We start from the raw sequence: 12,964 nt of genomic DNA on the forward strand, positions 1-12,964 counted from the left end.
AGTTCTTAAGTCTCTAGGGGGTGGGGTAAGGGTGTATGATCATTGCAGAGCCCTAGAGGGCAGGTGTGTGCAGGGGTCTGGACACAGAGAATGGCCGACACCCTGTTTCCTGGCCACTGATGGCCTGGGCCCTTCCCCCCTGCAAGGTGAGAGCTAAAGGGCTGGAGAACAAAGGAATCAGGTGACCTCCTGGCCCGGGAAAGGGACAAAGCCCAGAGGAGGAGGGGCTGGGGGGAGTCAGTTTGGGGCTTCGTAGAGACCAGTTCCAGAGCATCACCCGCCTTCCCCCCCACAACCCTCCGTCCATCCGCCCCTCCCGCCTTCCCCCCACACGCTCCTCCGTCCATCCGCCCCCCCCTTCCCCCCCAGACCCCTCCGTCCATCCGCCCCTCCCGCCTTCCCTGTCATCTAATAAACTTCTGTTAGACGACAGGAACATGGTCTAACACAGAGCTTGTAGGTGCAGAGAACAGGACCCCTCAGCTGGGTCCATTTTGGGGGGCAGTGAGCCAGACAACCTCGTCTGCCCTTCACTCCATGTCCCAGCCAGCCCCAAACTGAAACTCCCTCCAGCCCCGCCCTGCTCTGGGCTTTGTCCCTTTCCCGGGCCAGGAGGTCACCGGATTCCTTTGTTCTCCAGCCCTTCAGCTCCCACCTTGCAGGGGACAGAGTGTAACCACCAGCGGCAGCCTCCAGTGGGCGCTAGCATTGGGGCGAGGCTGACACCGCCAGGGCGTGAGGGGAAGGTTTGCCCTGTGCCCAAGCGCCGGGCTGGGGCCCCGTGAGACTAGTTCACGCCAGGGGCCAGCAGCCAGACCTGCCCCTGCAGCCACAGGTTCCACCCCCCTCCCCTCGCTCCCGACCCGCAGCCCCCGCCAGCCCAGCCCTGGGCCCCCCCCCGGCTCTGCCGGTGCCCCTCGCTCCCGACCCGCAGCCCCACCCTGGGCTCCCCCCCCCCCGGCTCTGCCGGTGCCCCTCGCTCCCGACCCGCAGCCCCCGCCAGCCCAGCCCTGGGCCCCCCCCCCCGGCTCTGCCGGTGCCCCTCGCTCCCGACCCGCAGCCCAGCCCTGGGCCCCCCCCAGCTCTGCCGGTGCCCCTCGCTCCCGACCCGCAGCCCTGGGTTCCCTCCACACCCAGGTCCGCTGCACTCAAGACGGGGAATTGCACAGAGCGGGGCTGGGTCGGGGAAGCGCCACTCGATTCGCACCCGTGCCAAGCCACGGTCCTGCCAGACACTGTTTAATGGCCCATCCGGGAACGACAGCCAGCTGCACAGAGCAGTGCCCCCCCCCCCCCCCAGGCGCGCCCAGGTCCATGGCCCAGCTCGCAGCTGGGGGGCCAGTTAAACGCAGTGGGAGGGAATTTGCCGGTCTGGCGGCGGAGAGCCGGGACCACGTTTCCGCTTGGCCCGTTCTCTTGTCCTGCCCCCCCAGCACGGGCAGCCCCCCTCCAGCCCTGCCGGAGCCCCTGCTGCCCCAGGGCCCGCTCCGCCCGAGGCTGGGGCCCCTGCAGCCAGCGCTCAGCCCCCCATCAGCACTTGAGCTGGGGGTTGCGAAGCTGCTGCCACAGCTGCATGGTCTGCTGCGGGCTGCGCCGATGCACCAGGAGCAGCTGCCGGTGCGCGCAGGGGTCGGCCCGGTCTTTCTCGGCGATGTCGAAGGTCTGGAATTCGGGGTGGGCCTCGGCCCGCACCCCCAGCGCCTGGAAGCAGAGCCCGGTGTAGACGTCGTCGATGGGGTAGAAGGCCACGTGCTGAGCCAGCAGGAAGAGGGCCGGGGCCAGGCGGCCCGAGAAGATGTAGCCGCCCCCGCCGGCGTAGGCCGGGTACGGCCCCGCGTAGAAGGACTCGGGGATGTAGTACTTGCTGGAGGCCTGGCGGAAGGGGGAGGCGTTGGCCATGACCTGCCCGGTGTAGAGCGCCCGGGCCCGGCGCGTGTCCAGCGCCCCCAGGTAGGCCAGCACCCGCGGCGTGTTGATGAACACGTCGTCGTCGCCCTTGAGCACGAAGCGGGCGTCGGGGCAGTGCGCCCGCGCCCAGCCCAGGAAGAGGAAGTCCTTGAGGGTCAGGTTGAAGAACGTGTCCTCGAAGTCCCACACCAGGACGTCGCCGTAGGCCTGGCTCTCGGCGGCGATGAGGCGCCGCAGGTCGGGCTGGTGCTGGCCGTGGGCCGCGCCCATCAGGAAGATGGTGCGCACCGGCTGCCCCCCGTGCGCCCCCTCCCGGCCCCAGGTCTCCCGCACGGCCTGGCGGGCGGCGAAGTTGCCCGGCACCGACTTGATGGCCAGCAGCAGGAAGGTCCCGTTGCCGGCACACTTGCGGGGCTGGTTCACCAGCAGCGGGAAGCTGCGGCAGCCGGCATGCAGCACGAAGCGCCGGTGCTGGTCCGGGTACGAGGCGAAGTCCCTGATGGCAGCCGCCGCGGCCGGCCCGTCCCCGCAGCCCCACGTGCCGTTGGCCGGCCCCCCCCTCCAGCGCCCGGAAGAGCCCGCGCAGCTGCCGGTTCCAGTAGGCGTCCGCCTCGGGGACGCTGCGGCGGAGCCGCTGGAGAGAGGCATTGAGAAGGAGCAGCAGCCCCGCCGGGTCGTCCCCCAGCGGCTGGGTGAGCGGGAGGGGGCTGGGCTGCCAGGCGGGCTCAGGGGCGGGCAGGTGCTCGGGCTGCTCCAAGCTCCAGTCCATATAGGCCTTCAGGGCCAGCAGCGTCAGCAGGGCCAAGGCCACCGTCAGCAGCTTGGTCCCCTTCATGGTCCTCTGCCATCACGGAGCCTGCGACACAGAGGGGGTGGTTAATGGATTGTTCTTTATAGTAAAGGACAATATTGTCAGACACAGAGATGAACGTAATTTGTTGAGGAAAAGTCAACATGGTTGTAGTAACGGGAAATCGTGCCTCACCAATCTACCAGAATTCCTTGAGGGGGTCAACAAGCATGTGGACCAAGGGGATCCAGTGGAGATAATGTACTTAGATTTCCAGAAAGCCTTTGACAAGGTCCCTCACCAAAGGCTCTGACGCAAAGTGAGCTGCCACGGGATAAGAGGGAAGGTGCTCTCGTGGATCAGTAACTGGTTAAAAGAAAGGGTCAGTTTTCAGAACGGAGAGAGGTAAATAGCGGTGTCCCCCAGGGGTCCGTACTGGGACCAGCCCTACGCAACATATTCATAAACGAAAAAGGGGTAACAGTGAGGTGGCAAAATTTGCAGATGATACTAAATTACTGGAGCTAGTTAAGTCCCAGGCAGGCTGCGAAGAGCTACAAAAGGAGCTCTCAAAACTGGGGGACTGGGCAACAACATGGCAGATGAAATTCAGCGTTGATAAATGCCAAGTAATGCCCATTGGAAACCGTAATCCCAACTGTACCTATACAATGATGGGGTCTGAATTAGCTGTTACCACTCCAGAGATCTTGGAGTCACTGCGGAGAGTTCTCTGAAAACGTCCACTCAACGTGCAGCGGCAGCCAAAAAAGCCAACAGGATGCTGGGAACAGTCGAAGAAAGGGACAGATAATAGGACAGAAAATATCACGTTGCCTCTGTATCAATCCATGGGACGCCCACAGCTTGAATCCTGCGTGCGGATGTGGTCGCCCCATCTCAAAAAAGATCGATTGGAACTGGAAAAGGTTCAGAAAAGGGCAACAAGAATGACTGGGGGTCTGGAATGGCTGCTGACTGAGGAGAGATTAAGAAGACGGGGACTTGTCAGCTTGGAAAAGAGACGACTCGGGGGGGGATATGCTCGAGGTCTATAAAATCATGACGGGTGGGGAGAAAGTAGAAAGGATGTGTTGTTTACTCGTCCTCATAACACAAGAACTAGGGGACACTCAATGAAATTAATAGGCAGCAGGTTTAAAACAAACCAAAGGAAGTGTTTCTTCACACAATGCACAGTCGACCTGTGGAACTCCTTGCCAGAGGATGTTGTGAAGGCCAAGACTATAACAGGGTTCAAAAAAGAACTAGATAAATTAATGGAGGACAGGTCCATCAATGGCTATTAGCCAGGATGGGCAGGGATGGTGTCCGTAGCCTCTGTTTGCCAGAAGCTGGGAATGGACAACACGGGATGGATCACTTGATGATTCCCTGTTCTGTTCATTCCCTCTGGGGCACCTGGCACTGGCCACTGTCGGAAGACAGAGGAGTACTGGTGGCACTGGACACTGGGCTGGATGGACCTTTGGTCTGACCCAGCACGGCCAGTCTTATGTTCTTATGGTATATTAAGGGCCTCAGTTTTCCCATCTGTACAATGGGGCCAATGCTGCTGAGCAGTGCCGGAGACGAGCCGGGATTGCTCACCCCGGCGAGAGCCCAGGGAAGGTTTCCAGGCTGGGCTGAGGGCAAGACTCCCACCCCCCTAAGGTTCCTGAGGGGGGCTTTCACCGAGCGTCACCCCAGCTCACCTGCACGGCTGGTGGCGGAGAGGCCGAGCGCTCTTAGCCACAGAGCACCCGCAAGAATGACTAGCAAATACACCCAGGCCGAGAGGGAACTGACGAACCCGGGGCTGAGCCCATGCAAAGCTGCCGGGGAAGCGGGACCCCAGGAATAGCCGACGCGGGCACCACAGAGGAACAAGCCCCAGGCCCGAATGACACACGATCAGGGGCTAAGAGCGTAACCGGTCCAGACCCCCGGGAAAGTCAGAGCAGCTGCAGGGTGGCCCAGCCCTGTGGGGACGGGCACCTGGTGGCACCCGGGGCTGAGCCGGGCCACTTGCCGCTGACTCGACCACGGTTTAGTGCCAGAGCATCACCGGGAACATTGTCACCCATTGACTTCAGATTAATTGGTTATCAGCAAACTAGTTACCAGTGATTAATTAGCCACAGGTTGTTATTACCACAGACCTAATGTGCTGGCCCCACGGGCAGATGCTGCCACCTGGCCACGCCCAGCGCACTCAGCAACCCACGGGCAGGGCCCACGGGCGGCTTCCAGCATCCTCCAGATCCTGCTTAGAGGACAGGAGCAAGTCCCCGGGCAGCAGTTCGAGTGAGTGACCATCAGCCCCCCACCTTTCCCATGGGGCCGCGAGCTTCCCCGGCCGGAGCCCTGCTCACCTTCTCCTCCCTGGGCTTTCCCTGCCTTCTCAGCGGGCCGGGCAGCCAGCCCCCAGCCTGCCTGGGAGCCGACAGCAGGGCTTCTCGGGGGGAGCGCGCTCGGGCCTGTGGGGGGGTCTGTCTACACAACCGGTGCCCCTGACTCCGGCTGCGGGGGGGTCCCAGAGCCTGGACTCCAGCTGCACGGCCCTGGCGAGCCCCTGAGTCAGCAGCCCCGGCCGTGCCGTCCCCGTGTGACCAGAGCGCCGGCCGGCTGCCAGCCTGCAGGCCCCTGGCCCAGCACCTGCGTCTCCGCCGGGAGAGGAGGTTTGCGCCACATTGGCCACCCCTTTGCTTTCTCCCCGGCGGGCACCTCACGGCAATTAGCAGCTTCGTCAAGGCGGCCCCGGCCCCAGCCCCTCTCCTCCTGCGCCCTCTACCCTGGCTCGTTTCCCCGGCTCTGGTGAGCGATTTGCCTCGTGCGAACGTTTCTTCCGGCTACTCCTGGGACCGACAGACCCACCCCAGAGCGTCCTGGATGCTGCGTAACCCCTGGAGGGCCGGCGCATTGCAATGCAGCGGTGGCTGGGCTAGGCTGAGATGGGGAGGGGGGGCAGAGGGATTCCTCCTGCTATCAGCCCTACGGACCCCCCCCCCCCCCGGAGCGACTGGCAGCTCTGATTCCCACTGGAGTCTCCAGGGACCGGGGGTGGGTGTGTGTGAACCAGGCTCTGGGCTTTGTTCTGAGCCAGCAAACGGCTGGACGGGGGGCAGGCCTTAGGGAAGGACACTGACCAGAGCCTTTGTGGAGGTGGGGGCTGGGGCAGGGGGGTCTCTGGTTTTCTCTCTCGTGTTTTTACCTTACGGATAAAATACACTTGCTTAGGAGGAACTGGGCGGTCACCTGTGGGTCTGGGGGAGCCGGGAATAATGGCACAGGCAGGGGCTGGGCGGCCCGGGACAGACAGAGACGGGTCTCCGCCCCAGCCAGGACCGGCAGCCTGCGGGCGGGAGCCATCGCGGAGAGGAGATGCAGGTGCAATGGCCCTGAACCGGGACAATTCGTTGGCTCCACGGTACCTTGCGCGACTCAACACAGGGTTTGCCCCACGCCTGGGGCGGCCATTCCCCTCGCTGGGCTAGCGACGGCCCGAGTCTGGTCTCTGCGAAGAGACGATCCGAGATCGGCAGCCGGCCGCAACGGCCTGCCTGGGAGCTCCCGGTCAGCGTCACAGCCCCCGGGGGGCTGGGGGTCCCTTGGCCTCATCCCCGGCGAGCCAGGGCCACATCATCACCCACGTCACAAATCCGGGTGGCTTTGGCATCAGCTTGTTCCCCGGCGGAGCACGGTCAAGCCAAGCTGGTGGGACCTGCCAGGGCAGAGAGAATCGGGTCGGGAGCGCAGGGGGCTACACGTTATAGGCATTGGCTCTGGGCTCTCTTTCCTGGCATACGCTGACCGGTGCTGAGCACACAGATGGTGCCAGGGAATGAGAGCGGCCAGCCTGGGTCAGAGCCACGGTGCATCCTGCCCAGCGTCCTGCCTGCTGACAGCGGCCAGGGCCAGGTGCCCCCGAGGGGACGAACAGGACAGGGAATCACCAAGTGACCCATCCCCGGTCACCCACTCCCAGCGCCTGGCGGACAGAGGACACAACACCACAGGGTCGTGGGCGCTGGGGAGGCAGGTTCTGGGCTTTGTCCCGGAGTTGGCCTGGTTACAGCTGACCCCCTAAGAACCCATCAACCCCTCGGACGCTCAACACGCCACTTTCTCCCTCCTCCTTTGTCTCACACTCGGAGCAGAAAAGGACCAAACCAAACGGTTTGCTGGTAAAATCTGAACTTGCGCAGCAGCCCAGCCCGGGGCAGAACCTGCCACCCCGTGGGGGTTAAGTGATCTCCTCTCGGCCGAGTCTCCAGCCTCCCTAACCTCCGGGCTGCTTTTCAGGCTGTCGACCAACCCTCCTCCCCATGGGCCTGGGACCGTTCGCTGGGGCTCAGAGAACTGGCCGCCTGGGGTTTGCTGCTCCCATCAGAGGCCTCTGGTTTTTGCAGCCTGCGGCAGAGCGTGCGGCCGGTCTGGGGCCCGGAGGGACCCGGGTTCTCCCCCCGCCCCGGCCTTCCCCTCTGGCCTCCGGCCCGCCGACAGGGACAGAGGCTGCAAGGGTTGCAAGCGCCCAAAGACGAGCTGGCCGGCTCGCGGGGGTTACAAAGCAGCTAACCCGGGAGCTTCTGAAACTCTGACCTGTGCTGTGTGCGCCCCAGTGCCCCATCTGTACCATGGGCCCCACAGCCCCGCCCGACCTCCCCGAGGGGCCAGGCGGGGAAATGGGTCAGACCTTGGGAGGAGCTCAGGCACGCCGGTGATGGGGCCATGTCAGTACCACAGGTAGGGTGGGAACCGCCCGACACCCGGCTTGCCCTGCCCTGGGGTTCGGCCCCTTCTTTTCACCGACGCCCCCAAATCCCCCCTTTTCTGAATGTAACCTTGGCTCAGGGGACTTGGCTGGATTTCTTCTCTCCCATCCCTGCCCCCCGCCGCCAGGGATTCCTGGTTTACAGGCTTCCAGAACCTGAATTTAGTCCCCAGCCTTCCTTCTCTCAATGCCCCGGCTCCGGAAACAAGCTCCTGACTCCCTGCCCCGGGGCAGGCCTGGGACCAGCCCCTCTCCCCTGGGAACCCCCAGGCCACACCCAGGGCAGGTGAGAGCTCTGTGGGGGGGGGGGGGGGGGGGCTAGGACATGCAGCAGCTGAGCTGCTGTCTGAAACTGGGGGGAGGAACCCACCTGCCCCCCCCAATAGCACCCCTGGGCTGCGGGTCAGGAGTGAGGGGCACTGGGAGAGCAGCCCTGGGGGTGTCAGGGGACCAGGTCTCAGCACCCCCCGGGAGCAGGGCTAACCCAAGCCGGCCTGCTCAGCTCCGGGGTGGGGGGAATTCAAAGGAAAGCTTTGGGGTGCAGTCAGTGGGGGGGGGTAGCTCCTCCCCCCATCTCTCAAAGCACAACCAGCCGCCAGCCCACTCTCCCCAGCCCGGGACAGGACAGGACAGGACAGGACACGTCCCCGGCACCATGCGAGTGCCAGACCTGCGGGGGGGGGGGGGGGAGGGGTTTATTTCTGCCCACCCCAAAGGCCGCTGGGAGCCCAGGGAGAGGGGCCAAGGCCTGGCCTCAGTTTCCCTCTGGGTTTATTGATGGCGTCTCTCTCCTTCCCAGGCAGGCAGCCCCGGCCCGGGATCCTGCCTGAAAAATCCGTCCTGGCTTCCCAGGAAGACGTGTCTGAACTCCCGGCCGGTCCGACCTCGTCCCACCCTGCAGTCGCCCACCAGGGGCCGGGGGGCTCCGCCCCGAGGAGCTCCAAGCCAGCGCCCCGGGCCACCCCCCGCCCCTTGGCAGGATTGCTTCAGCCCCCGCTCCCCACCCCGCTCTCACCTCCAGGCGATTCGGCTCCTCTTGCTGGTTCTGCGCGACGCTCACCCGCCTCTGAGTCACGTCCTAAACCCGGAGCGTACAAACCACCCCCTGGCCCCCCTCCACCGGTGGGAAGGAAAAGGCAAAGCAAAGCACCAGTCCTGAAATACCCGGGCAGCCCTGCCCACGCACGAGGCAGAGGGAAGGGTGGGGCCTGTCAGCCAAGCTCCCGGCACGATTTCATCTGCCATCAAATATTCATAAAGCTGAATCGGCTCCGGGCTCTGCAGGAAACGCCCCGTCCCCAGCCGGCTCCACAGAGCGTCCGAAAACCCAGCCCGGGGGGGCTGGGACTCTGGTGACCAGATGTCCCGATTTTATAAGGACAGGCCCAATATTTGGGGCTTTGTCTTATATAGACTCCTATTACCCTCCACCCCCGTCCTGATTTTTCACACTTGCTGTCTGGTCACCCTAGCTGGGACTGGGGGGGCTGACCCCCACCCCCCAGCCTGGTTTCCATCACATCCAGGGTTTGCTGTTTGGTTCTACGGCTCTCAGCCTCCCCAGTCCGGGCAGGTCCGTGGCCATCACCTGCCACCCCTTTGTCTGGACATGTTTCCCCAGCGCCGGGCAGGGAGCGTTCGCACCGCGTGGGGCTGGGGAGAGATTCAGGTTTGGCCACCCAGGGAGCTGGGAGACTCTCCCCCAGGACGGGGCAGGGGCAGCTCCCGGCTCCTTCCCCTGGCTCCTGCGGGTTCGTCCCCAGCCTCCATCCGCGTGGTGGCAGGGCCCTCCCGTGTCGAAGCAACGGCCAAGTTCCTGACGGTTTCCTGCCTCCAGCCCCGCTCCCTTCTCGGGGTCAAAACCCAGCCTGGGGCCCTGCCACCCGTCCTACCAAAGGGGAGCGGCAGGACAGAGCCGGCCCTGGCGTTTGGCCCAGCCAGGAGCGCATAGTGCAGGAGGAGGATCATTGCCCTGTGGGGAAACTGAGGCAGGGAGCGAGGGGAGGACTTGCCCAGGACTCGAGCAGAGGATGACAGAGCCCGGGCACGTCCTTGCTGGGATGAAAGGCTGGGGGGCGGGGGGGGAGGGAGAGCGCAGAGCGGGGGAAACCAGCCCCCGGCCTGTGCACATCCGGGGCTCGGAGCAACAGTGGAGTTGATCCAATTGGATGCCGCTGAGCCCCCCATGTAGGGTGACCAGCTGCCCTGATTTTATAGGGACAGTTTTTGGGTCTTTTTCTTATATAGGCTCCTATTACCCCCCACCCCCGTCCTGATTTGTCACATTCGCTGTCTGGTCACCCTCGGCCCACGCTACAAAGCGGCTCCTGCCCCCTGCCAGCGCTGCCCGGCATCCCACGGCCACGTGCAATCGGCACCCCCCAAGGCAGCCGGTGGGACCGACCCACCCCCAAGGAGCAGGTCCGGGGGATCCTGGGAAGCCAGATCGTGGCAGAGGCCTGACGACAGGGCCCAGCCACACGACGACCTTTGTTTCTCACGGGGCGGTGGAGGAAAACAGGCAGACGCAGCGGCTGTGAGAAAGGGGAAGAGGGGGACGGTTACATCACGTACAGGGACTTCTTGAGCCGGCCCAGCTGCCCACAGGGTCCCCCAGCTTCCCCTGGCGCCAGGGACCCCCCAGCCATCGGGGGGATCCAGGCGTTTATAACACTTTACAACGGTTTCCGGCTTGCGCAGCTTGTGGTGCAAAAGCTGGTGTCTCAATCCCCCCCCTGGGGCAGCCGGCACGAGGTTCCCACCGTGGGGAGAACCATGGGGACGGGCAAACAGCAGCCCGGCCGAGCCAGGCCCGTCGCTCGCACCCCGCGAGACCTCGGCTGGGAGAGCCCTCCTCGTGCCGCAGCGAGCGGCTACACGGCAGCCGTGCCACCGAAGTGTGCTAAGTGGCACCGTAGCCTTGGGGGAGGGGGTGGGGGAAAGGGCTGAGAAATCACAGAGGGCGCAGAGAAAGCGAGTAGGGACGTGTTACTTACCCCTTCGCCTAACACCCCCACCGGGGGTCACCCGGGGAAACGAACAGGTGGCAGGATGAAAGCAAATGGAAGGACTTCACCCGACGCACAGACAACCTGCGGAACTCCTTGCCAGGGGATGTTGTGGAGGAGAACTGGGTTCAAAACGGAATGAATTCAGCCCCTGGAGGACAGGTCCATGAATGGCTATTAGCCAAGATGGTCAGGGACGCAACCCCATGCTCTGGGTGTCCCTAAACCTCTGACTGCCCCAAGCTGGGACTGGACGGCAGGGGATGGCTCACGCGATAATTGTCCTGTTCTGTTCATTCCTTCTGAAGCAGCCAGCGCCAGCCATGGTCAGAGCCAGCAGGACCATGGGTCTGAGCCAGCCTTTCTCCATCCCTTGAGGGCTTCAAATCCAGAGCCTTGGGACCAACACGGGGGAGAAGAGAGACACGCCTCAGCCACACACACGTCCTGCTGGAGGGGCCCCTGGGGGAATGCAGCGACCCGCGTGACACAGCGGGTCCGACTGGTTCTACGGTCCAGGGGGGACAACCTGGCGGCCCATTTCCCCCCGTGGCGGCGAGGCGAGACCGGCTGCCCCGGGGCCTCCCGGCCTGGTCACTGCGACGCAGCCGACACCCCGCAGGAAAAGCGCCCCTTCTTGCTAACGCAGAGAAGCCCAAGCTTCCCTGTCCGGCCCCCAGCAGCCAAACTGAGGCAGGATCAGTCCCAAAATCACCTGCCTCGCCCCGACCTCCTGCCAAGAAAACGAGAGCTCGCTGGCCGGGGGCAGGCTGGGCTTTCACCTCCCCCACCGACACCCGAAATGGAGCAACCCAATGCCCTGGGAATCGGGAGCCGGCAGGGAGCTATGAGGCCTCTGGCTGGGGCACCCGGGGGACAGCGTTCGCTCCCGGCCTGGGTCACGGACAGGCAGGCACGCGGAGGTGATAACGGGGTTTGAACCACGAACCTGCTGCTAAAAATAAACAGCCCGTCAGTATTTCCACTCGGCCGGAGCCAGCGGGGTCCATTTCTGGCTTTGCTGGTTAGGCGGGGGGGTGGGGCAGCAGGATTCCTGGGTTCTATTCCTGGCTTGGGGGAGGGGGAAATGGGGTCTAGTGGTTAGAGCAGGGGGGGAAGGGGAGAGGGGCCAGGACTCCTGGGTTCCATCCCCGGCTCTGGGAAGGGAGTGGGGTTAGTGCTTAGAGGGGCGGGGGGCTGAGAGCCAGGATTCCTGGATTCTGAACTCTACTACGAACAAATCACTCCTTGCTGGACCCAGGGCTGCCCCTCGCCGGTCTCACGAGGGGGTTGTGGGCCAGTCGTACTGGTGAGGCTCAGAAGCGCTGGTGTCGGGCGCCCCCAGGCACCGCCACACAACGAGACGCACGGTCTCATGGCCTCACGCGAGGGGCAGGAACGTGCCAGCCCCTTTCCCCCGGGGGCGAGCTGCTGGCCAGGCTCCTCCACTCAGACCCCAAACCACCAGATGCAAAAACGCCAAAGGGCTTTCAAAACACAAACCCAGCCTGCTACGGGCTCGGCTCCTGTGCCAGGCCCAGCCCGCGGGCGCCAGGCCCCTGACATATCCCCACGCACAGCAGACTTCTCGGGCAGCGGCTCCGCTGGGCAGCTGACACCCGAGACAAAAGCTAGCAGGGAAGGGAAGCTTCCCCGCGGCTAATGGCCTCCCTGAGAGGCAGAGTCACGTGGCCAGATCATTCGTCACCTGCTGCAGCTGGCGCGCGGCCCAGCCACCTGGCAGGGGCAGGCGGGATGGCTTCTACCCAGGTGCCGTCCTGCCGGGGGCATGAAACGCCCGTGCGACGGGCACCGGGGATCCGAGCTGGAGGGACACGGAGGGGAGGGGAGATCCTGTGTTGGACGTGCTATGGAGCAAACACGGAGCTCTTCTTTGGGTCCCTTCCAGGGCGCCGGGAGGCTCCGAAGCGCGTCTCTCCCCCCGGCGGAAGTGGGTCCAATAAAAGCTCTGACCTGTCCCGCATCCTGGGACCCCCCCGGCCACCGCAAGTCCCGCTGGCGGCAGAGCGGCTGGGGGAGGAAAAGGAGGCAGGCCGGGAGGGAGCGTTGAGCCAGGCCTGTGGGTGGGAGAGGAGACGACGCGGGTGTGACCGGCTCCGACTAGGAATACTGAGGTGCGTCCAGCTCTCCGCCCTCCCACCTCGCCCGCACACCGACCTGAAATGGGAGGGGGAAAGGGGGTTGTGGCGGCTGTCGCTTCTTCCCAGGATGAAGATGGCCTGAAAAGGGCGGGGTTGGGGACAGGGACCGTTTCTTTCCTGCCGTTTCCTGCCCAGTGCGGCGTCGGGAACATGCCGCACAGTTGTGCTCCGAGAACTTTCTCGGCCCAAAGCGAAAAAATCTTCCCTTCTCCCAGGCCCCTTTGAGCCGTTCCAGGCTCCCGGTTGGCCCCGGCGCCACCCAAACCAAACCAGCCTGCTGCGCTGGAAAGGCCCCTTGCCTCCCGGCCGCTTGCATCTCCGT

At 64.3% G+C, this 12,964-nt stretch overlaps 1 protein-coding gene across 1 annotated transcript; it reads right to left on the reverse strand.

Annotated features, from left to right (window-relative positions):
- Positions 1 to 1,228: 1,228 nt before the first annotated feature.
- Positions 1,229 to 12,882, reverse strand: B3GNT8 (UDP-GlcNAc:betaGal beta-1,3-N-acetylglucosaminyltransferase 8). Its single transcript, XM_043534527.1, is given in 4 exon segments — positions 1,229 to 2,466; positions 2,468 to 2,764; positions 8,488 to 10,006; positions 10,469 to 12,882. Coding segments are annotated over 2 exon segments (1,212 nt in total). The 5' UTR covers positions 2,744 to 2,764; positions 8,488 to 10,006; positions 10,469 to 12,882; the 3' UTR covers positions 1,229 to 1,530.
- Positions 12,883 to 12,964: the final 82 nt, after the last annotated feature.

This window comes from Chelonia mydas, chromosome 23 (assembly GCF_015237465.2).
Source record: "Chelonia mydas isolate rCheMyd1 chromosome 23, rCheMyd1.pri.v2, whole genome shotgun sequence".
NCBI classification, from domain to species: domain Eukaryota; kingdom Metazoa; phylum Chordata; order Testudines; family Cheloniidae; genus Chelonia; species Chelonia mydas.